The sequence below is a fragment of the Rattus rattus genome, chromosome 14 (assembly GCF_011064425.1).
Source record: "Rattus rattus isolate New Zealand chromosome 14, Rrattus_CSIRO_v1, whole genome shotgun sequence".
In the NCBI taxonomy this organism is placed as follows: domain Eukaryota; kingdom Metazoa; phylum Chordata; class Mammalia; order Rodentia; family Muridae; genus Rattus; species Rattus rattus.
In genome coordinates, this window is record NC_046167.1 from 4,814,071 (window position 1) to 4,835,599 (window position 21,529).

The window sequence follows — 21,529 nt, forward strand, 5'->3', positions numbered from 1 at the left end:
TTTATTTGTTTGGATGGTGATTTTTCAAAGCATGAACACACACACACACACACACACACACACACACACACACACACACACACTTTCTGGACTAAGCAGAGATAATACTCACTTCAGCTCCGACCATTCCTGACTATGATGGGACGGGACCTGGTGGTCACTTGAGTCCCGGCTTTTCTTGAGGCAATGCCATATGAGATACTGACTTTTGCAATAGTCTATAAAAATCTATCCTGGGGATGTATTTAAATTTTTTCTCCACATATTATTAGATATGAAAATCAACAAATAGATTTTGTAGACATTAAAGTGATACTACCTGTCTTCCTTCAGCTTTATTTAATGGGTAAGAATTTTTCTTTGTTTCTATACTAGTCAAGAGAAATTTTAATATCAATAATACAAAATGATCAGCACAGGGATAGTCGAAAGTTAGCAAAGCACCCAGTCACATCCACGTGAGGCTCTCTGCCTCTGCACAGAGTCCTTTAATCAGCATCAGCGTTTGCGGTCCTGCCCAGAGGTCACACAAAAGTAGAAAAGTCCCTAGAGACTTCTCTCTGCTATTTCAAAGGCTTACGTAGCCCAACAACTAATCAGTGTATTTTTAAGTGGCCAGTATGTATGTTACAATTCACAACTTTCTTGGGTGGCTGCTTTTGTGGGCGATTGAGAAGCTATACAAACAAACTGCCAATTCCACAGGAGAATGGGGAGAGGGGGCGTCTCTAAAATTCTAGGGCCTTTAAAACTACCTTCGTAGAGCTAAGGTAGGATGGCTATGGAGAGTCAGGGTCTGTATGGTTGAACACTGCTGACTGTGAAGAGTTTGGCCTCAACTACAAGTTTCTATTTTCTTGTAAGTATTAAAATGATTATAGTTAGTGTCTTCAAATATTTACTAAAATTGAATCTTTGAAAGAGATCTCTTTAAAAATGCCCAGTCAACATTTATACTCATTTCCAAATCTTGCCATGGTTTATCAATGTGTAAATTATCAGTTATCAGAAGGATATTGAATTCTTTCCATTCTTGGGGCAACGTGGAATCTAATTCTGGTCAGATCCAACAGATGGCAGTGATGTTATAAATTGTTTAAAATATCCTCATTACATGTAGGATCAGCTACTCAGAAGGATGTCAAGCACAAATCACTTGCTCCGCACTTGTATAAATTATTTAAGAGTTTGAAATGATTAATTGGGCAGAAAAGTACAGGGTAAATAAAACATGAAATTCAACTGGAGATATTTCCTGCATCCAAAAATTAAATAGCTTCTCATTTCCAAAAGGCATTACACAGAGAGAACTGTCAAGTAGATTCCCAGCAAACCAAGGAAGGAGAGCTGCCCCAAACTAGCCAAGGGGCTACCTGTTCACTCTGGTTTTTACTGATTCATCCCATTTTCACCTCCAGACAGACTTGTCTTCACTGTCTCCTACTTTATGGCCTTCTTGAAACAATTTCTTTCTCCTTTCATTTCTAACAAAAGACCCTAGCAGTTCTTGTCTGTCATTCAGATAAGCACTTTGATTCCTGTTCATTGTTTCTTATTCATTAACCTTTATTCTGAAAAAAAACAAACAAACAAAAAACCCGAAAGGCCAAAAGTGGGAATGAAAGGCTTCTAGAGGGAAACCACTGTTAACTTCTGTGCGTCTGCGATCCAAATTGTACAGACAAACCATCGTTAGTCACTTCCTGTTTGAAGAAATGGCCACCGGTAGGCATGTTTACGTGAACGTTTATTTGAGCTTGACAAAATCCATTGGTATTTTAGGAAAGGCATGTCTCTCTTCCCATATTGACCTCTGGTTAGTAACTCATTTGGATCAAGAAGATACAGTGGTTATTTTACCAAACAGTAAAATGGAGAGCTTGTGTAAATGAATATAAGTTGTTTGTGTATCTTAAGGTAACAAAATTGTATAGGAGTGAATTATGCTACCTGCAAAAGAAAGCACCTGCTTTGGTTTTTGTCTTTATATGGTACTACATTCTCATTCTTCCTCCTCCAGATGTATGTGTGTGTGTGTGTGTGTGTGTGTGTGTGTGTGTGTGTGTGTGTGTGTGTGTTATAGGGTGACCATACAGAAAGGGGGGTTAATTTTATTTAAATTTATTATGGGTCAATAACCTAGTAATATTTTCTTTTCAGTATAAATGGGCCATAACCTTTTCCCTTTTAATGTGCTAATAGTTTTGTCAAAAAAGGGTGGTTTTAAAAAATTATCATGATTTCTTTATCATCTGTTTTGTCTACATTTGAATATGAACATGAAACACTACTAACTAGTAAATTTCTTGAAATTTGTATATAAAACATTCATTAGTGCTGCATTTAATCTTTTTAAACAAAGAAGACGGAGTTCGAACATTGTCTTAGAACACACTCTCTCTCTCTCTCTCTCTCTCTCTCTCTCTCTCGGTTTTTAACTATACACTCCAATCTCACAACAGGTCTCCTATTTGTCTTGGTCATGTCCATTTCCAAGATGATATCTTATATTTCCACAGATTCTGGTTATAGAAGCCCTGGACTCCTCTGTTAAAGGACCCGGGGCTGGCTCAGTACCCCTTCTGTTTTCCCCCCCATGAAGCCTCTGGAGCCATTTCTTCCACTTGGCTGCTTCATCTTCATTAGGAGCGCCTGCGACTCCAAGTTTGGAGGACTAGCATTGGTCAGGATTCCTTGGGCTACTTGACCCAAGCCCGATGGAGGCGGCAGATGGCTTCTTGAGTGTCCAGCTACCCGTGGCAAATACAAACTTGGGGTCTTTGTAGGATTTGCTGTAGATGTGCCCTTTGACTGGAACTTGCCACCCATTAGTGAGGGACATAGCTCTCCGTGGGTTTTCTCATCCTCGGGTCCTCCAGCAGTCTGTTGGCGGAGGCTTCCCGCTTCGCCTCTCCTGCAATCCCACCGGCATCACACTAAACTTCGCATCTTTCCACTTTGGGTTCTTTTTTTTTAAACCTCTCGTCCCTTCTTCCACCTCCACCCCCAACTATCTGCGGAACAGAGCTGTTCTAGACGCTTAGAATGTGGGGATGAATCAGTAAAAAGATGGCCTCCTCCACTGTTCTGGTGGTAGTGGGAGACAGGATATAAACAGCGATCAACCAACCACAAGATGGAAGGCGGCAAGAGAACCCGCGAGGGCTGGACCAGGGCAGGAGGGGGAAACCCAGCCGTGTAAGCTAGGGCAGATTTCAACACAGTAGTGATGCTTTCCCAAGTGGCTTGGATTTCTCGAAAAACATTCTAGGCAAGAGGATTGTCAGTTCAAAATGCCTTGGGCAAGATACTTCTGGAATTGGAAAGGACTTCTAGAACATATTCTATAGCCTGTTTTACTCTTGGATGTTTTTCTCCAACAATGCTAATTTGTCTGTTAATGGAGTAAGCTACAATCTCATTTAGAGAACTTGGCAGGCTGGCTAGAAATGGCCTCTGAGAGACTGGAACGTGTACTTGGGAAGCATCCCCTATCTTGTGGCTTTCATATAAAATTGGGCATGGCTAGTTGCCTGGCACCAGGGCTTCTGAGTCACAGAAAGGCAGGGATTTCGAGGGAATTTTGGCAAGGAAAGCTAAGGAGTCAGCCAGCCGGAAGTGAAGGTAAATGAGTACAACCTGCCAGGTCCAGAGGATCCTTGGAACTCCAGGGGAATGTCCCTCCACAGTCTGCATTCATGGCGGCTGAGAGGCCCCATGCTCCCTGAAGTTTCCTCAAGAAAGCACTACTGAGAACTCTGCAGACACAGGTTCAACCCTGGCTCTGACCTTCACCCCCACCCCTATCCCATCTCCCCACCACACCACAGCCTCAGGGGCAGGGCAAGCACCCAGAAGGGTGGAACGAAGGGATTCAGAATCCTTTCATTCAAACTCATTACAAACTGTTTCAAGTGTTCCTCTGTGAAGAAAGAAAAGCCACATTCACAGGAAAGATGGAGATGTGATCAAATGACTTTAAACCTGGAAAACCTGACACGGAAGGGGCTGGATGGACTGGGTATTTGCTATGCTGCTGAGGAAACCTCCGGTCTGCACGTTATCGTTACAGGGAGTATGTTCTGAGTGAGAGGCAGGATGCATGGTGGCCCCAGAGCAGATGATTAGATGAGAAACTGGCTCGTAGAAGGGCATACAATTTCATTTTTAGGTCATAAAAATTGGAATGAAAAAGCATTTGTCCCTTTAAAAAAAAAAAAAAGGAACCTCGAAGTATGGTGACAGTGTTGTCTTCTTCTTCTTCTTCTTCTTCTTCTTCTTCTTCTTCTTCTTCTTCTTCTTCTTCTTCTTCTTCTTCTTCCTCCTCCTCCTCCTATTCCTCCTCCTATTCCTCCTCCTCCTCTTCTTCTTTCTCCTCCTCCTCCTCCTATTCCTCCTCCTCCTCCTCCTCTTCCTTCTCCTCTTCCTCCTCCTCTTCCTCCTCCTCTTCCTCCTCCTTCTCCTCCATTTTTCTCTTCTTTTCTTTCTCTGTTTAACTTGGTTTAGTTGAGTTGATTGCCCAAACACTACTAAGGTTACAAAATAAGCTTCTAATTCCAGAAAATGTCCCCAGTGTGAGAACAGTTGTGAGTGCTCAGCCCTGGAGGAGATACCTACGCCTCCCCACTCCGTCTTCCCCTTCACCCAGGACTCGGGAAACATTTCATAAGAGGGCGCATAAAGAATGTAAGAGCAGGGCTGGACATATGGCTCAGCGGTTAAGAACACTGACTGCTCTTCCAGAGGTCCTGAGTTCAAATCCCAGCAACCACATGGTGGCTCACAACCATCTGTAACGGGATCTGGTGCTGTATACATAATAAAAAAAAAAATGGAAGAGCAGGGGGATAGGAAAGAGGGATAGGAAAGTCTGTCCTCTGCTGCTGTACCTGAGGACTCACAGTAGAGAGACAGACAGATACATACATAGATGATGGATGGATGGGTAGATAGATAGACAGATACATAGATAGATGATGGATGGATAGATAGATAGATAGATAGATAGATAGATAGATAGATAGTTGAAGTAGGAAAGGATATGAATGTGGATGCTGCCTTGGAAGGGATTAGAGAGAGAGAGAGGAGGCAGATATGATCAAGCTAAATTGTATGTATTCTATGAAAAAATTCAAGAATAAGTAAAAACTATTATTTTTTAAAAAATAGAAATTCATTTTAGGAATGTCCAGATGTGAATATAGGAGACAAGCAACCTCGAGACACGCACAGTACCTATGCGTTGTTACCATTAGAAATGAGCAGGTGTTCAAACAGCTCTCAGATGCACATGGACCCAGCTCTGGCTTTGCCTGCTTCCTCCACACAGAAACAACTAGAAAAACAAATCAGACACGCCAGCCGTGCGGTGGCTTCTGCTGGGAGAGTGTTAGTGAGGGTGCCTGCTTCCAAAATGGATTCTGTGGCCCTCAGAAGAGCCAGGTTTATGCTAACTGATGCTGAAACAGTCCAGAGAGAAAATATTTTTCTCTTAACACCGACCAATCACATTTGCTGTCGTTTCTGTTGGATTTGACTTTATAATTACTACATTAAGTGACAACATTCTAGAATGAGCCCCATGTTGGCCTGGCGATCTTCCTGTCTTTGGTGAACTATGGGATCCTTTTTCACTCCAGTTTTCAGCATCAGACACAAATATACTAACTCTGTCTCACTCTAAAAAATATCTACTGTGGGGCCGGAGCGTTGGCTCAGCAGCTAAGAGCACTTTGCTACTCTGGCAGGAGACTGGTGTTTGCCTCCCAGCACCACACAGAGGCTCACAACCACGAGCAGCTCCAGTCTCAGGGGATTCAAAGCCCCGTTTTGCCTTCGAAGGCATCGGTCACAGATGTGGTTATACACACATACCTGCAGGTGAAACACTCATACACATACAACGATAAAATAAATAAATCTAATGTATTAAATATTTGTTTTCAAAAAGTAATTTTTAGCTCAAAAAAAAAAAAATCAGAGAACACCAGTAAAGAGAACACCAGGAAACCCCTTATCAAACACAAATGGAAAAAGGCTGAAGGGATGGGGGTCACCCATAGTAGGTGAGGAGAATCTCGCCTCATACAAAGTCACACAGATAAAGTGGGTTGTATAAAGAGAGGAGACATTCTTTAACCCTGACTCTATATTTCTCAAATGGAAACTACAAAGCCCACAAAAATCTGTAAAAGAAATAGTTTCTGGAGCATATCTGAAGGCAGCCGCTTAGAGGACTAGCTCCTTCCTATCTCCTTCAGGTTTATACAGAGCTAATTTATCAAGATGCCTGTCCACTCTGCAGGCGTGTGAAAACTATTTTACAGACTATGTAAATCGACGTGGACAACAGGGAGGTTTGAATAGCAATGATAAGACGTTTCGCAATGGTATGGCTGCTGTTTTCACGCACTGCTTCCTGTGTCTGAAGTACTCTAAAAGTCAGCGCTTGCTTCCCTGGATGCAATGATGACCCATGACCTCTGACAGGAGCACCCTTTGTTTTGATGCTTCAGCTGTTAGGTTTTTGAGGGGCATTGCTAGATTTTAGTCATTCCCCTGAGGCCTCATAAAATGTTTGTATGGGAGTGGACGAAGAGGAAGAAAGGGTTAAGAAAATGACTAGGTGAATATAAGAGTATATGCTTCACGTTAAGAAGGGTAATTTTAGCTAGAATGATGTGTGTGCACATACGCGTGCACACACATACACACATGTACACATGCAAAGGAAGATAAGAAGTTAATTTAGTTTGCATACAAAGTAAGACGCAGGGAGGGCCAGGCTTATCTTACAAAAGCCAAGTTCAGGAAATTCCTGTCTAGCGAGGCTGTGGAGGAAGGAGCTTGCCCTGGAGTCTGACAGACCTGCATTCAGTCTCCAGCTCGGCTATTTGCACATGCGTGCACCCTGGAAAGTTAGCTAAGCGTGCAGAGTCCTGGTCTCATTAGTGATGGACTACTTCGATAAGTATTTTTAAAAATGATTACAGAACACATTTCAGCACTGTTCCTAATCAGGAGAAATCCCCAGCCCCAGCCTTTCTTCACGTTCACTGACTTCAGTTGAGTTTTAAAACATTCCCATTTCTCTAATGCTTACATACTTTCTAAACGGATCTTTAAACTCGTTACAACTTATCAATTGTTTTAATTAATGTTATCAAGAATATTTCCAGCCCCGCTTACCTTCACTCATATAGCAAATGGACGTTCTAAGAGTTGAAGGGGGAAGGGAGATGGTTCGGTTGGTAGTGCTTGCTTGCACAAGCGTGAGGCCCTGAGCTTGGATCCCGCACCCATGCAAAGTGCCAGGTATGGCCACGCATGCCCATAATTCTAGGACTGGGGAGCAGGACCCAGGGGGACCCCTAGAACGCATGAGCTTGCTGGATTTGCTGAATTAGAGAACTTTGGGTTCAGTGGGAGACTGTCTCAAAAAGTACTGGGAACAGGGGCTTGAAACATAGTTTAGTGGTTAGAGGACCAGCTGTTCTTCCAGGGGATCCGGGCTTGATTTCCAACACCTACACGGCTGCTCATAAGTGTCTGTAATTTCATTTCTAGGGTATCCAACACCCTGTTCTGGCCTCTGTGGGCACCAGGTTCTCGCATGGTGCATAGACGTACAAGCACACAAAACACCAATACGCATAAAATAGTAAAAAAAATTGAAAAGAATAGAATTGAATTGTAAAAATTGAGTAAAAGTGGTCAACAACAGAGCATGATGCCTGGACTCTGTATTTATCGGTACATATGGGCATACAAACATGCGCGTGCATACACACACACACACACACACACACACACACACTTGCCATCTTGGTATAAGGGTTTGCACAGTTTCCCAATAAAATTCAATAGTCAATTTTTTGGGGGTTGGAGGACAAGCCAATCAGATAACTACTTTCATAAGAGACCCCAAAGAATCACAAAAGTCAGATTACCTAAGAAAATATGGAATAATTTTAAATGCCAAATGTCACCATCAGAGCGAGCGGGACCCAGTGAGGTTAGTGTACTTACTTGGCATTTGCCGGGCTGCTGGTAGTCAGGTTTGCCAGGGCCAGTGCAGCGGCTTCCCTCACCTCCTCATTGTCACTTTTGAGCAACTGAACTATCTGTGGAATCCCTGCAGAGAAACCAGTGTGAGCTGTTACTCCACGCCTATCCACACAGCCTGAGCGCTGCATCCACACAACCTGAGCGCAGCATCCACACAGCCTGGGCGCCGCATCCACACATCCTGAGCGCCACATCCACACAGCCTGAGAGCAACATTCACACAGCCTGAGCACAGCATCCACCCAGTCTGAGCACAGCATCCACACAGCCTGAGCCCTGCATCCACACAGCCTGAGCGCAGCATCCACACAGCCTGGGCGCCCCATCTACACAGCCTGAGCGCAGCATCCACACAGCCTGGGCGCAGCATCCACACAACCTGAGCCCAGTATCCACACAACCTGAGCCCAGCATCCACACAGCCTGAGCGCAGCATCCACAAGGCCTGAGCGCGGCAACCCAGAAGGCTTCAGAAAATGGCGATCTCTGTTTTGCTTACCTTGGGTGTTGAAAAATTCTTTACAGCTCAAGTTCTCACACATGGCTGAAATAGCTTGGGAAGCCGCAATCTTGGTCCCATCACTGTCAGATCCCAGGAGGGTCACCAGGCATTTTTCAACCTCTTGTTCGTGAAAAATTTTTCTATTTTCAGCTTTCATAAACAGAAAGGAAAAATAAATCAGAAGTTGTCTGGTAAAAGCATATTTACTACCCGAGAGAAATACAAGCTAACTTCAATGTCTAAACTAACCAAAATGTGTACCTAGTTAACCTTCAGACCACAGCCGAAACACAAAAAGGATGATGGGTGTCACGTTTATCCCTCATTGGGACATGGGCTGTGTATTAGATGTGGTGGGAAGCCCTGTGTGGTAAGCTCACACATTCAAACATCGTAAGCACGTAAGACGTGTCTTGAGCTGATTCTGCTCTCCGTGCTCACACGGGCTCTCTCCTCACTAAGCACAAAAGCTCCAGTACCTTCTGTTATTTTAAATATAAAGCACAATATTAAGACGTGCCTACGATGTGCAGATTGGAGGACGGAGAAACGAGTGCTGAAGTACCGTCAGACTCTTCTCAGCTTCCATTAAAACCTTCAAGTGTCTTTTCCTCAATTGATTGGACGTGCTCAAGCAGATAAGGCTACAGAAACCACTTTAATTACCATAGACATAGTGTAAGATAATGTTAGAATCATTTTGCTTTCTGGAAACACGAGTCTATATCCACATCATGGTATTTGCTCCTTTATAAAATATTAAATTTCAAACCAGTATTTTTGTCTCTGTCCTTTAGACATTTTTTTCTCTTGCCCTAGGTTGTTTTGTTTTGTCTTTTTTTTTTTAAATAAATGCCAATCTCATACTATAATGAAGGAAATACCTTGTGTCAAAGCAGAACATTACATTAGAATATTAAGGTTATTTTTGCATTCTGCTCATTTTAAATTTTCCATTCTGTTTCATTCTAAATCTTCTACTATTTAAGGAGTCTGAAAACCTCAGTGTTCAAATCTGAAGTCAATGGCTTCAGTGGCTGCTGAGGGAAGAAAGAGCTGAAAAATAATTCCTTTCTAAGTTACTTTTGGTTCTTTTAAACATTTTGGCTGCAGATCTGATTCTCCAGTCATTATCTTTGTGAAGCCCGAAAGGCGTAATCTTGACAAGGTCAGTTTCCGTGGCCAGCGTACTAGACTGGCTCTGCGGTCTGAGGACATTAACATATGGGAAGGCTCTTCTGCTGCCCCCAAACACTCACAGCACTTTGTGTTACAGTCTGCATGTGGGACTAATTAATTACTTAGACATACTTTAATTGAGTTATTTTTCCCAGAAATACCTTCAGAAACAAACACTAATGGGGTCTCCATTGGTAAGTTAAGATCTGCCTTCTCACTCCCTCTAGCAGTGATTCCCCCAGATTCTCTTCATAAGGCAGGGTTCAGTTACGTTTGCAAAGACTTTCTGGCCTGGGCTCATCCATGCCCAGATGCATCCCAACCAAGACATCTGGCTTTGAATGACTCAAGCTAGGTAACCAATCAGGAGCCTCGTCCTGGGAGACTGTCACTCCTGTGCTCCTTTCTTGGCCGGACTTCAGCTGGTCAGAACAGGTGTGTCATTTAAAAAAAAGCTGCAGTTAATATCACATTGAAATGACCTCTATGGTATTTTCAAAGCTATGAAGTTTTTATTAATTTAAAAAATGCTGGGGGCTTTTACAGAGGCAATGACAAAAGAAGGAGGAGGAGGAAGGAAGAAAGAAGGGAAGAAAAAAAGGAGGGAAAAAAGAAAGATTGATTGGTGTGGTTGTATCACTAAGCTATCCCTGATGCCTCTGAATCAAATCCTAAGCAGATCACTCAGCATGGATTCTATCGGGAAAATCTGACAAGATACAGTAGTAATTAATGTGAAAAGATCAACTTTTGAGCACATGATTGTTACATTAAAATATATATATATATATGTGTGTATATACATATATATGTAAAGACTGGAAAGATTTAAAAAATGGTTTAAGTAAATACTGAGGGCAACTAGATTTTTACAAAATAATTTAAATAAATGTTGCGAGCAATTAGTGTCTCAGCCCTGCTGGGAATGGTCTCGAAATCCAGCTGTGTTCACCAAACCTTAAAAGTACTGACTGCAATGTGGCTATAATAGATTTAAAAGATGAATTAACATATTAACCAAGTACTTTCACCGAAGTGCTATGCCAGGAAGTATTTGTGCTTTAATTATGCAGATAATAAAGACGGCCAGACGTTACATTACTAATAGAGTAGTGCCCTTTGAAAATAGCACCCAGTGTGCTACATAAAGAAGGCAGGGGCCCCAGAGCTGGAAGCAAATGCTGGGACACTTGTCCTTGCCTGGTCTCTGAACTGGCCATTGTCCCACCTTTGTCCCTGCTGAGTAGTTAACACCAGCTCATAAAACTCTCAGCCACTAGGTCATTAACACCTTCCCACCTTCCACTGGTGCCAGGTCAAACTCATGCTGACCCTGCTTCCTTCCCACAGTGGGAAATGCAAGTCCAACTTCAAACCCATGCCGTGTGTTTGTGTGTTTACGTGTCTCAGCTGCTCTTGACAGACAATGAAACACACACACACACACACACACACACACACACACACACACTCGTCTAAAATATTACTGGAAGGGTGGAAAGGAAAGCCACATTATAAATTATTACTGATAGTAGCATCGTTCTTACTAATGGAAGGAACACTAGCATCTGTCCAAACTTATGGCACTTCCTAACTGGGGAAGAAAAACTAAACTTTTACCTAATTATTCACTTTCAACACAGAAATATTAGAAGATAACTTGTTAATCCTTGTTAAGTTTCAGGTTTCGCCAGTGTAATTAATATAACGTCTAATGAATCTGGTGGACGAACATCAAGACTGTCTACAAATTGTTATGAAAAACAGACCTGATTGTAGGTATGGTGTGGAAAGAGAGTGGTCAACAGTCAGACAGGCAAGGTGAGGTGATTTGGGGTCATGACAGGTAGACAAGAAGGGAATGACTCAGCAGGGAGGAAGCTGCCACGTGGCCTCTCTCAGTGGCCCAGGAAGATTGGCCCTGACCCACTTCTGCTCAATTAAACAGTTCTGTCAACAAGTGTGGCTAAAGCAAGAAGTTTGAAGCGGGGTGACTTGTAACAGTGCATGGCTCCCATCAGAAGTAGGTCCACCCTTAAGGATTTGTTAAGATAGAAACTGTGGATGCTTGTAAAATCAATCCTTTCTTGAGGCATAGTCATCAGAAGGCAGAATCAACTCAGAGAGAATATGTCATAAAGGACAAAGTAAAGTTACCTTATCAGCCAGATAAGTGCAATTATAAATGCGTAAGTGTGCACACACACGTATATTTATATATGTATATATGTATATGTATATATACACATACATACACACAATTATATTTAAACATGTATATATGTATATATACATGTACACATACTCATATATATACATATACATATACACATACATACACACACACACACACACACACACACACACACACATATATGAGAGAATTGCCCAGTTATGGAACATCGGCCTGGCACATTTCAGAGACTAGTTTGGTCTAGAAAGATAGAAGGACAGACAGACAGATGGGTGAGCTTCAATTTTTTTTTTCTTTTTTCTTTTTTTCAGAGCTGGGGACCGAACTCAGGGCCTTGCGCTTGCTAGGCAAGCGCTCTACCACTGAGCTAAATCCCCAACCCTGAGCTTCAATTTTTTAAAAAAAAAGAAAAACAAATTTAAGAGTTGAAACCAGTGTGCTCGCTCCGGCAGCACAAACATATGCTAAGACTGGAAGACTTGAAACCAGAAAGGTAACTGCTGATGTACTGTACACAGGCGTACCCCAGTGAGTGATGTCAGCATAGAGAGAAACCCCACCGGCCCAGAAAGGGGCTTTCTGACGGGCAGTGGAGGTTGACTCTCATCCCAATGCCTACCTCATAGCCCACAGTCGCGGCATCGGATTGACTTCACGCACAGGTTTTCTAAATGTACCATGATAGCAATCTACAAAGGTCGCATGCAGGAAACTAGGAACACCGATAAAGCAGATCAGGCTCTACCAGCTTGAAGCACGTTTGTAAAAAGTCTCAGGGTGAGGAAGGAGGCTCAGGGGGTAAAGGGCTTGTCGGGCAAGCCTGAAAACCCGAGTGCAGTGTCCAGACACACAGAAAGGCCACACGCTGTCACGCAGGTCCCTGCAGCCCAGGAGGAGATGGTCAAAGAAGGTGAGAATCCTTAGAGGCTCACAGGACAGACAGCCTGCTGTTTGTGGCAGCAGACAGCAGGAGAGGGAGAAGGCAAGTCTAACATCTGCACTTTAACTGCCATGATGCTCTGTGACACACATGTGCTGTCACACATATGTGCAGAAACATGTGCAAATATGCATACATACATGTACAGAGGCACGTGGGCACACACATACACACGGGTATTCAGACATGCATATATATACTCATGCACATGTGCACACATGCACACATACACATGCATGTGTACACATACATACACATAGGCATATAGACATGCACATATACACATGTACATGCACATATGTATGCACACACAGATACACACAGAGGAACACACACATATGAGTACACACATGTGTGTGTGCACATACACACAATCGTACAGGTCCAGAAAGAAAAACCAGTTATTTCATCGACTTGAAATAGCAATAGAAATAGACATTTTGATTTTCCCTCTGAATTTAACCATTTGATGAACACGGATAGCAGTAAGTCAAAATAAGATGTCCACAAGTCCAAAGATTAAGGACTAAAACAAGAAGAAATAGATACAAAATCACAGCCTAGCACAAATCTTGTCCTGCAGAACACAGCACAACACACACAGGGGAAGTTCTAATCTAAACAAAGGGTGTGTGACTACATCGGATGAAGAACGGACACTGAGTGAAGGTGTGTCAACCTGATCCCGCTCACCCGTGCTGTCCTCATTTGGACACTATAATCTGGGAGACAAAAATGGCTTCTGACAACCCACTATGTCTCTGAGATTCCATGCAGCATAATGGCCATGTGTGATGTTGGCAAGGGTGGTACTTTGATCGGATTCTCAAGACTCTCCTAAAGCTTGAGTTTGGGCACAGTAGTGGCACGTGCTTAGCAGCCATCAGAAGCAACAGGCAGAGATTCAGAAGTCGGAATTAGAAACAGATTTAAGACCTGAAAGCAGAGAAGGAAGTGGTGCAGACGTTAGTCACAAGTGAGATTTCTCTGGAAGATTTTAGAAAGAACAAGCCATGAGGTCGGAAGACAAGCTCAGCATGGAAACGACGGATGAGATGTGAAGGCTTTTGGTTTGACAGTTGGGAGAAGAGCAAAATGAGAGACGCGTTCTAGAAATGGAGAGGAAGGCAAGTGTGAGGAGGAGGTGACAGGCAGCGGCGGGCAGCCCCTGAGTTAGAGCTCAGACAGAAGGGAGATATTTGTCTAAAGGAGCCGCCTAGCATGTTGATGTCAAATTCTACACGGCTGCTTTGGACTTGTGGGTTTCGCAATGGAGAGAGCGGAGGATGTGGAGCTGCTGAAAACTTAGCCCGTCTGTCAGAGCAGTTAACCAAGGAGAAGGAAGGGCCATAGGAGCAAGAGAAAAAACTTCTGTAAGTTATTTTGGTAAAATAACTATCAACCCCACCTGTCTGCAGTGGCAGCAGAAGTCAGGCGGTGTGACATCACAGTACAAGAACACCCTGCTAACATCCAAACGTGGGCCAAAGGCTTCCACCGACATGAGCAGTGAGAAACATGGGTCTGTGAGAGCCTTGTCTGCTAGTGACACCCAGGCTGGGGCAGAGCAGTGTGCAGTCCACAGCGACACTGCAGCTCTGCCATGGCCACCGGAACAGCGGAAGCTGCTCTAGAGATGCTTTAAAGACAGGAAGTAGTAAGCATTCGGGGGAAGTAAGGATTAAGCAGAGCAGAGACACGGAGTGCAGTGGAATAGAAGTTTACTGCATGGTGCGAGGGGAGGGGGGTGGAACAGAAATATATTTGAGTAACTTTTAAAATTTATTATATTTTTTCTAATTAAAAAAATACTTTTACTCGGAAGTGGTAGTGAATGCCTTTTATCCCAGCACTCAGGCAGGAGTCAGAGGCAGTTGGGTCTCTATGTATCTGAGGCCAATCTGGTCTATAAAGTAACTGCTTGCCAGGACTATACAGAGAAGCCCTGTCTCAAAAGTTATACACACACACATTTATACACAGGCACACGCATGCACACCCACATGCAACACACGCACATGCATGCACACGCACACATACACACACATATATAATATAAGCTATATGCATATACATGCCTTTGGAGGCCAGAAGGCGACACTGAGTCTCTGGGACTAGAATTACAGGTTGTTTTGAGCTACCATGTGTGTACTGGGAACTCTAACAAACTCTAACACCCTCTCCAATATACTGTAATAACAATAAAAAAAATAGCTCTCTTGGGTATCTGCAGAACAATTTTTACAAAAACAAATGTAAAACAAAACAGAATGTTAAGAAGGCCGGCACTAGCACAGGGAATTGATGGTATAGACTGAGAGGGTCTATTTGCCAGGAAAAAAAAAAAAAATAAAATAAAATAAAATAAAATGTCATAGTAAAAAAGAGAAGCTCATAACTATTTGGTGACAGGACTCATACATCAATGCCTTTACACATATATAAGTATATATTATACATGTATATATGCATATTTACCTGTGGCTACCATTACTATAACTTTAAAAGTTCTAAAGATCTACTTTTAAAACCCAAAGAAAGGCAAAGTATGGGAGACATAGAAGTCATAACTAAATTCAAATACGGCTCTCAGGGGCAGCAGCTTTTCAGTGCCTCCCAGCCACAGGCTGCTTACTCGTTCCCTTAGCCCAGCTACACTATTTATCCAAACTGCCTTACTTTTAAGCAATGATTTGTTTCCCAAAACCATTTTTGGTAATATTCAATGATCTTTCTATCGAATTAGAATTGAAAGTTGGAGTGTACAACTGAGAGATGTGATTAGAAGTGAATGTGAGACAGTAGTAAGTAAGTTATTACTTAACATTGCCACAGATACAGTGTGGCAAGAGGCACCTCACCTATACTTCATCTGTGATGGGCTGACTAGAGTTAATAGGACAGGACGGTATAAAGGCCCAGTCTGATGTCCTATAGGAAATGCATCTGCTGTACACTCATTCACTCCCCGATCCCAGTGTCACACGTGTCCCAGTGTCACACTTGTCCCAGTGTCACACATGTTCCAGTGTCACACGTGTCCCAGTGTCACATGGTCCTTCAGGACTGGTGCATCTCATGCAGTAGGCATGCAGTAAATGCTTGCTCATCCATAAGCAAGATAGCCTTGTTAGGGTTTGCTAGACCACACTGACTACATTCTAGGAAATGCCGTGCTAATAAAACTCGCATTTTAAAAACTGTAAACCAAAATAATTAATTTTTAAAACCCTACAAATAAAAGAATTACAATTTAAGAGGAAAGATTCTGAACTCTTGTCTCTACTCGGAAAGGGGCCTGGATCACTGTAGTTCACTGTCTCGGGGTCAGATCCGTGAGTCCATGTGGGTAGGAGACTGACCAAACAATTGCTTCCTCAGACAGAAATTTAAAATCACCCAAACCTGACTATCTTCGTATTATAGAAAGGGTCAGTGCCCTTTAAAAATCATCTTCATAATACCAATTTACAGGCATCCAGGGAGGAGGGGTCTTACAGTCACGGGAGAGTCCTGAGGAGGCAGGAGAATGATCGCGGGATGACCCGAGGGGCTCGCTGGGAGAGTCTGAGCAGAGGGAAAGTCCTGGTTCAGGCAGTGAAACAGTGACGAAGCAGAGATGGAGTCAATACAGATTTAGTCATTAGATCCTAAAATTACGACTCAAGAGACACGACTCCAGGCGGAAGTGAAGCTATTTTGGAACTGACATAAGGAAGCAGAATCAGAAAACATTAAGTGCTACACGGAGCTCAAAGACTGTGCCTGAATTAAGTTGTCATAGAGGGGGCGTGGTGGGCTCCAAGGAATGGTACCAGGAAAACTGGCTATATGCGTGCAGAAGTGAGAAAAATCCTCAAATGAATTGCAAAACTTGACTGAAAGCAGGTCAGGAACCAAAGGGTAAGTGCTTATGGCGTTAAACTCTCGAATGGGAGAAAGCCTTCCTTTCAGTGGACTTGGTAAAAACCTCTTAGCCGTGAGTCTGAAAAGAGATTGATGTGGCGGTACAAAAATGAAAACACGCATGCATCGAAACCGCAACCGACAGTAAAAGGCAAGGGAAAAGCAGGAGAGAGTACCAGCTAATCACAGACAAGGGGGTGGTATCCAGGATACGTGAAGAACCCCTACCACTCGATGTCAAAGGAAAGCTGGGCCGGAAACCCTACCCACTTGGGAGGCCGAGGAGAAGGACCGAAAGTTTAAGGCCTGATTGGCCTACAGGGTGAGTTCAAGTTCAGTCTGGGCACTTAGTGGGACCTTGTTTCAAAATAGAGTGTAAAAAACGGGTCCCAGAAGAGAATTCACTGGGTAAAGTGCTAAGCACAGGGACCTGGGTTCGATCCTCAGAACGCATGTTAAAAAAAACCGAGCAGAGTTGACTCATGTCTGTAGCCCCAGCACGGGAAGAGGGACGCACAGAACCGGCTACTCGGTCAGCCTAGGCTTCTCGACAGGTTCCAGGCCAGAGAGAGATCTTGCCTAACAACCACAGCTGAAGGCGCACAGTGCCTGGCGAGGGATACCCAAGGCTGTTCCATGGCCTCCACACTCGTGCGCTCGCACCCATTTGTAGACATGAGACAGACGTTTCTCTGATAATGATTTACATGTGATTAATAAGCAGGTGAAGAAGTTAGCTAACGTTGCTAATTACTGTAACTAGGGAAATACAAAGAAAAACAACGATGAGATGTCGTCGTCGTGGACCTAGCAGGACAGTTATCATCACCAAACAAAGTAGCAGATGTGGGCCACCACGTGGAGAGACTGGGACCCTGAACCCTGTCCCTGGGGGTGACAAAACAGTGCAGCTGTTAGAAGAAGAACACGGAGTTCCTCAATCATTAAAGTAGAATTAGCATGTGGGGCTAGTACACGCCACAAGAAAGGAAAGCAGAGGTCGATTTTCGGGTCCTGGTATTAAGCAGGGAGGATCTATCGGGCAGAGGAAACTGGACCAAGCCCATGGCGTCTCAGTGGCAGGGCATGAGGACCTCCGTGCGCAGACGATCACTCCTAAAGGAGGAACAGCTAGAGAAGGAGGTGACCCGGTCTGCTGGAGGTCATCTGGAGACCTGTCCCTTGGGCTCCTTGTGCAGACAGTTCCAAAGGAGGCTGCCACTGAGAGCGGTGAGCATGAACCTCGGTAATGGCCCCTCCTGGAAACGCCTGGAAACCCCAGAGCCAGAGCAGCAAGGTCTTCAGGCTGCAGCTCGCGCCAAAAGCACCTTGGGTGCCATGTCCCAGAGGATCCAGGAGTCCTGTCAAAGTGACACCAAGTGGTTGATGGAGACCCAGGTGAGAATGAGGAGGAATCGAGGAGCCCAGAAAGACAGAGGGTCGCCATCACCCAGTCTGAGTCAGAAGAACACTCAGCTATGCAGAGCCAACAGGGATGCTAGAGGGCGAGGACATCCTCGCCTCTCTGGCCAGATGGATCCACATGCCCAATGCCGTCAGCGGCTAAGGAGGGAGGCTGCCCTCCGGAGCCCCTGTTCCTCCACAGATCCTCTCTACTCTCCCAGTGAGTCTGACAGCGACCTAGAGCCTATGGGAGCTGGAATCCAGCATCTTCAGAAGCTGTCTCAAAAGCTGGACAAAGCCATCAAGGCTGAAGAGAGCAGTGACATGATCATCTCCCTTATCCGTGAATGAGGACAGCAAGCATCCTACAGGAAGCCAGCTCTGTCCAATCACCAAACCACCGGATGTCCACGCTACCCAACCCATGAACTTCCTGGAGGCAGCACTGGGTTTCTCAGCATCCCCAGGCCATTGCTAACAAAGACTTGACTAACATGGGGACCAGAACCCTTTTACTTCAGCCATATCTGGGCCCACTGGTAACCACTGGCCACAGCCTGAGTGACTTAGGGAGCCCTTGAAGAGGTGATGGGAACTGCCCATGTTCCCCCAGGGGACTCCTGGACTTAGGCCACTCTCCCAGCTCTCCAACCTCACAGTTGTCCGTCCATATTAGGAAGGTACCAGAAGATGCTAGATAGTTCTGAGTCTTGAAACTAGGGTCAAGATCCCACAGGAGCCATCCCACGAACCCTCCCCCTGTATTCCCAGGGCAGAGATTCTGGAGGACCCACTTTCCAGAACCCCACAGGAAGAGAGATCTTTGCAGAGTGTGCCAGTCTCAGCTCTTGGAACCTACTTATAAGCTCCTTAGGGGGCACGGTGGGGACCGCTGTTCCAAAGCAGTTTCTTCTCTTGGTAAATTATTTAAGACATCTGCTATGTCATTCCACTAAAAAATATCAGTGTGTCAGTTTTATAGATCACATTGCTTTTTCATAATAAAAGCTCACTTTTGGGAGAAAAAAAAGAGAAAGAAAAGAAAGCAGAAAGTCACAGAAACATTTGCTTATATGCCCTCAATGGCGGCTGCATTCTTAGTAGCTAAAAGGGAAAAGGCAACTCAACTGTCTGTCAGTGGCTACATGGGGAATCAAAGTGTGCTATACACAAAGGAGTGTTATTCAGCCGTAAGAACAAGGAAGTCTTGACACATGCTATTACATGAAGGGGCATTACGAGGGCAGCATGCTGGGTGCGACACAGTCACAAGGGAACAAACACAGCACAGGGAGACCACAGCGGCCAGCTCTGTAAGGACTCATAGAAAGGTAGTTGGTAGAGACAATGAGTGGAGTGGCCTTCTGTGTCACTCTGGGTGGTGCTCTGCAGATGGGAAGGGCGGAAGATGTCGAACACATTTCCCACCACTGAGCTATGTGCCTAATGGTCACAATGGTGAATTTTATCCTGGCCTCATCCTGGGTGCCACCTCCTGCCCACCTAAGCCCGTGTTTCCACAAGTGCTTACAGAGCCTCTCTGCAGGCCAAGGCTGGTGCTTCTACTTGCATAGCGCCTTAGGTTCATTCTCACCGCATCTGTGCCATGACACCATGTATCAGGGTGTGTGTGTGTGTGTGTGTGTGTGTGTGTGTGTGTGTGTGTGTGTGTGTATACATGCATGTGTCTGTCTGATTGTGTATATGTATGTATGCCTGCCTGTTTACTCTCTAGAACCAACAACTTCAAATCACGTTAAAATCATTTATGACTTAATATAAGTATGCATTTGTGTGTTGTGTGTGTATGTGTGTGTTGTGTGTGTGCATTTGTGTGCATGTGTGTGTATGTATGTGTGTGTTGTGCGTATGTATGTGTGTTGTGTGTGTACGTATGTGTGTGTTGTGTGTGTGCATGTGTGTGTGTGCATGTGTGTGTGGTGTGCATATACAGGGAAGTCCATGTGCCCACCCTATACTTATGGAAGCCAGAAGTCAACAGTGGATATCTTTCTTTATTGCTCTCCAAGTTATTTTTGAGACTGGGTCTCTCACTGAACCTGGAGCTCATCAGTTTGGCTAGACTGGTTGGCTAGCAAGTCCCATGATCTCTGACTTTCTGTGCTGAGACTGCAGGTGTAGGTAACCTGTGTGTGTGTTAGGTATCCAAACGCGGGCCCTCGTTCTTGTACCATAGCCGTGCTACCTATTGATCCCCCAGCAAACCCTAAGAGTTTTAATGATTCGATTTTATGCATACATATTTGTCAACGTGGGAGGATGGAATGTGATCTTTGATGTATATTTTACTTTTAATTGGCATACAGTAATTACATAATGATTGCACACTGAGTCCCGTGGGGTCTGTTTTAGTACATGTATCCGACGTGTAGTAAAGGAGTCAGGTTAACTGAAACCCATCCCCTCAGATATCTATCATTGTTTGAGTTCACAACACTCAAAGCGTTCTCTAGAGGCTGCTTTGAAATGATTATTGTCTAGCATTTTATCCCACTGGCTGGAGAACATGAAAAGGGCTGTCCCTGTTAACCCTTCCCTCTCTACTTCCCTCTCCCAGACCTAGTCCAGTCTCTGGTAACACTATTCTAGTCTTTACTCCTGTGGGGTCAATGTCACAGCTGTTACATATGAGAAAACATCTTTTTGTCAGTTTACTTTCTGGATGAATACCTGTGGACCCTGTGTGTGTGTGTGTGTGTGTGTGTGTGTGTGTGTGTGTGTGTGTTATCTTTGTCTGTGTATGTATGAGTGCAAGCATGCATCCATGTGTATCGCTGTGTGTCTATGTGTGTCTTTCTCTGTATGTATGTGTGCATGCATATGTGTGCCTCCATGTGTGTGTATACAGGCATGCATGCATGTGTGTGTGTCTATTTGTATGCAGGCATTATACATGCGTGTGTGCATGCACGTGTGTGTGTGTGTGTGTGTGTGTGTGTATTGCTGGCCCACATGCATGCTAAGTCAGCATTACACCTCTCAGCTACACCCCCAAATCCTTCCAGGTAAGCTCCATACTTCACCTAGATCACCATAGCAACTTCCTCTTGGTCCTCTGTGTTGGGCAATACATGCTCCCACTCTTTTAACTTTATAGCAAGCGTGCTCATCTTTACAGAGTGAAAAGCACAATGTTCCCTCTTCACTCTCTCTTCAGTGCCTCTTCCTTGATGTTAAATACCATTTTGTTTTATAAAAATAAAGAGAGAAGGAATATGCTTGGTGGATGTGTAGTCAGGTGTGGGGGAAGTGGGTGCCTCTGTGGGCCCGTGCTGAAGCATCCCTTCCCCATGAATGACCAGCCACAGGATGGGAT

General features: G+C 44.2%; 2 protein-coding genes across 5 annotated transcripts in view; one reads left to right on the top strand and one right to left on the bottom strand.

Moving 5' to 3' along the window:
• The window catches only part of Armc3 (armadillo repeat containing 3), an 84,540-nt gene that overhangs the window by 33,272 nt on the left and 29,739 nt on the right, over positions 1-21,529 (bottom strand). For all 4 annotated transcript variants that reach the window (XM_032884577.1, XM_032884580.1, XM_032884578.1 and 1 more), the window contains 2 exons: positions 8,567-8,719; positions 8,029-8,134 (listed from right to left, as the gene is read on the bottom strand). In XM_032884577.1, the coding sequence (XP_032740468.1) occupies positions 8,029-8,134; positions 8,567-8,719 (259 nt within the window). The remainder of the gene's footprint in view (positions 1-8,028; positions 8,135-8,566; positions 8,720-21,529) is intronic.
• LOC116883438 (protein PIMREG-like) lies at positions 17,854-18,543 on the top strand. The gene has a single exon (XM_032884581.1). It carries the CDS (start codon positions 17,854-17,856, stop codon positions 18,541-18,543), a length of 690 nt encoding a protein of 229 aa, XP_032740472.1.